The 2,020-nt window shown below is 42.7% G+C and overlaps 1 protein-coding gene across 1 annotated transcript; it reads right to left on the bottom strand.

Annotated features, from left to right (window-relative positions):
- Positions 1–539: 539 nt before the first annotated feature.
- LOC148926326 (uncharacterized) lies at positions 540–1,619 on the bottom strand. Its single transcript, XM_089059080.1, has 2 exons — positions 959–1,619; positions 540–610 (listed from the first exon to the last, which is right to left on the bottom strand). The coding sequence occupies exons 1-2, from the start codon at positions 1,617–1,619 to the stop codon at positions 540–542; spliced, it is 732 nt and encodes a 243-aa protein (XP_088915206.1).
- Between the last annotated feature and the right edge of the window lie 401 nt (positions 1,620–2,020).

The raw sequence follows: 2,020 nt of genomic DNA, 5'->3' as shown, positions 1-2,020 counted from the left end.
GAAATTAAGGCTCAAATCTCACAAGGTATAAACGTGATTCAAGGCGAACAAGCAATTCACTAATTATGCACCTTTTCACCAAACCATCAAATCAAAACGTTAAGCCACACTTAAACATAGATGGAATGTAATATCATTGGCAACTCGGTCTAAAGTGTGTCCCTAAGCATGCGTGTTTCTAATTTTTTCATGTTAAGTTCACGACATGGATTCAAGAAAACATTTTTTTAGAACACAAAATTCTCCTACGGGGTTTTGAAAAACAAAAGCAAAAACTTTAAAACAAAAAGAAAACCCTAAAACAAAAACCTAAACTCACGGTCCACCACTTCATCCCCCCAAACTTATTTACACCAAAGTGTAGGATAAGTTTGTAGAGTCGGTAGGGACGTGAATAAACTACTAAAAAGAAAACATACCTTGAAAACTTTTGCGTAGAGGCTTTACGGGGCGAAAATTCAAAAATTTCGAAAAATCGCACTGGGAACTGTATTCAGGTGGCGGTCCGCCGCGGCCTGGCTGGCGCTCGCCGCACATCGTCAGATTGTTCCAGCGAGCAAATGGCGGACCGCCGCTGCGTATGCGGCGGTAGCCACGTAGAGGTCAGAACCTGCGAAAAAAATTTCAATGTAGAAAATTAAACCAAAACCAAAAATACTTAAGAATTTAAACAAAAATTGTCAAAAATGGTTGGGTTGCCTCCCAACAAGCGCTTGTTTTCCGTCTTTAGCTTGACGTTCTTTGAAGTTCATGAGTTATCCCCCATCGTGAGGATTCCTTTGGGATACCTTTGTACCAACAATCTTAGTCTCTGCCACCGCGAATGGAACCAACTTGTTGAGAACTTTCTTCCACCATTTGAATTTTCCATTCGAGGTTTTTATCACGTAGATTTCATGGTCATCTTGAGGTGGAGTCTTCTTCCTCTTCTTTCTCTTGGGCTTTTCCTGCAAGGTACGCTTAATAGGATTAGGCTCGCCCTTTTTAGGAGCTTGCGGTAAAGTGTTAACAATGAAAATAGTAGGGTTAGAAAGATCTTCCCCTCCAAATGGATCATAAGGCTTAGACAAATCAGTCACCATGACCTCCCTGCAATCATGCTCCATCTTAGCTTGTTTCGCCTCTTCATACTTAAGCATCGCGCTTTCGATGTTGTAGGTCGACTTTCTTCCATGGTCACTTATTGTGATTTCTCCTCTACCTACATCAATAAGAGCTTTGCATGTGGCTAGAAAATTTCTTCCTAAAATCAGAGGAACTTGTTTATCAACTTTCATGTCTAAAACAAAGAAATCGGCAGTGAATATGAAATCATCAACTTTCACCAATACATCCTCAAATACCCCTACCACATTTACCGCAGTGTTATTGGCCATCCTTAGGCAGACATCTGTGGATTTGAGCGGCCCGATGTTGAGCTTCTCGTAGTACTCCAATGGAATTATGTTGCCGCTAGCTCCAAGATCACAAAGAGCCTTGTCTACCTTACCATTCACAATGGAACAACGAATGATGAATTGGCCAGAGTCCCTCTGCTTGACAGTCCTTTGCTTTTGGATGATATCACTACAGTGACGAGGTAGCTTTAGATCAGATTTCTGGAGCTTTTGCTTTTTCATCACCGCCTCTCTCAAGAGCTTAGCATACCTAGGTATTTCCTGCAATGCATCAACAAGAGGGAGTTTAGTATGACATTTACAAAACATATTTAAGAACTGTCAGAATTCCTCTTCAAGCTTGAACGGCTTCCTCGGCTGGAAGGGGAGTACAATTCCGTTGTGCCGCACGAGTTCCTTCTTGGCGGGCGCCTCTGCCTCTTCAATGGTGGCCCGCTGCATAGTGTGTGGCGGTCCGCTAGGTGTTGGGCAGTCCCCAAAACTCGTTCCGGAGGTGCTGGCTTCATCCTTGTTGATACCGACAACCTTGGCAATAGCCTTGCCTTTATCCTCCACTTCCTTCTTTCGGAATTGATCCATTTGTAACTTAATGATGGACACAATGGAGACAACAATGTTTAACC

The sequence above is a fragment of the Salvia hispanica genome, chromosome 5, assembly GCF_029641045.1.
Source record: "Salvia hispanica isolate PSC_SH4W2 chromosome 5, Shi_PSC_v1, whole genome shotgun sequence".
NCBI classification, from domain to species: Eukaryota; Viridiplantae; Streptophyta; class Magnoliopsida; order Lamiales; family Lamiaceae; genus Salvia; species Salvia hispanica.
Note: the sequence above shows the minus strand (reverse complement) of the source record. Positions and strands in the feature narration are given on the sequence as shown.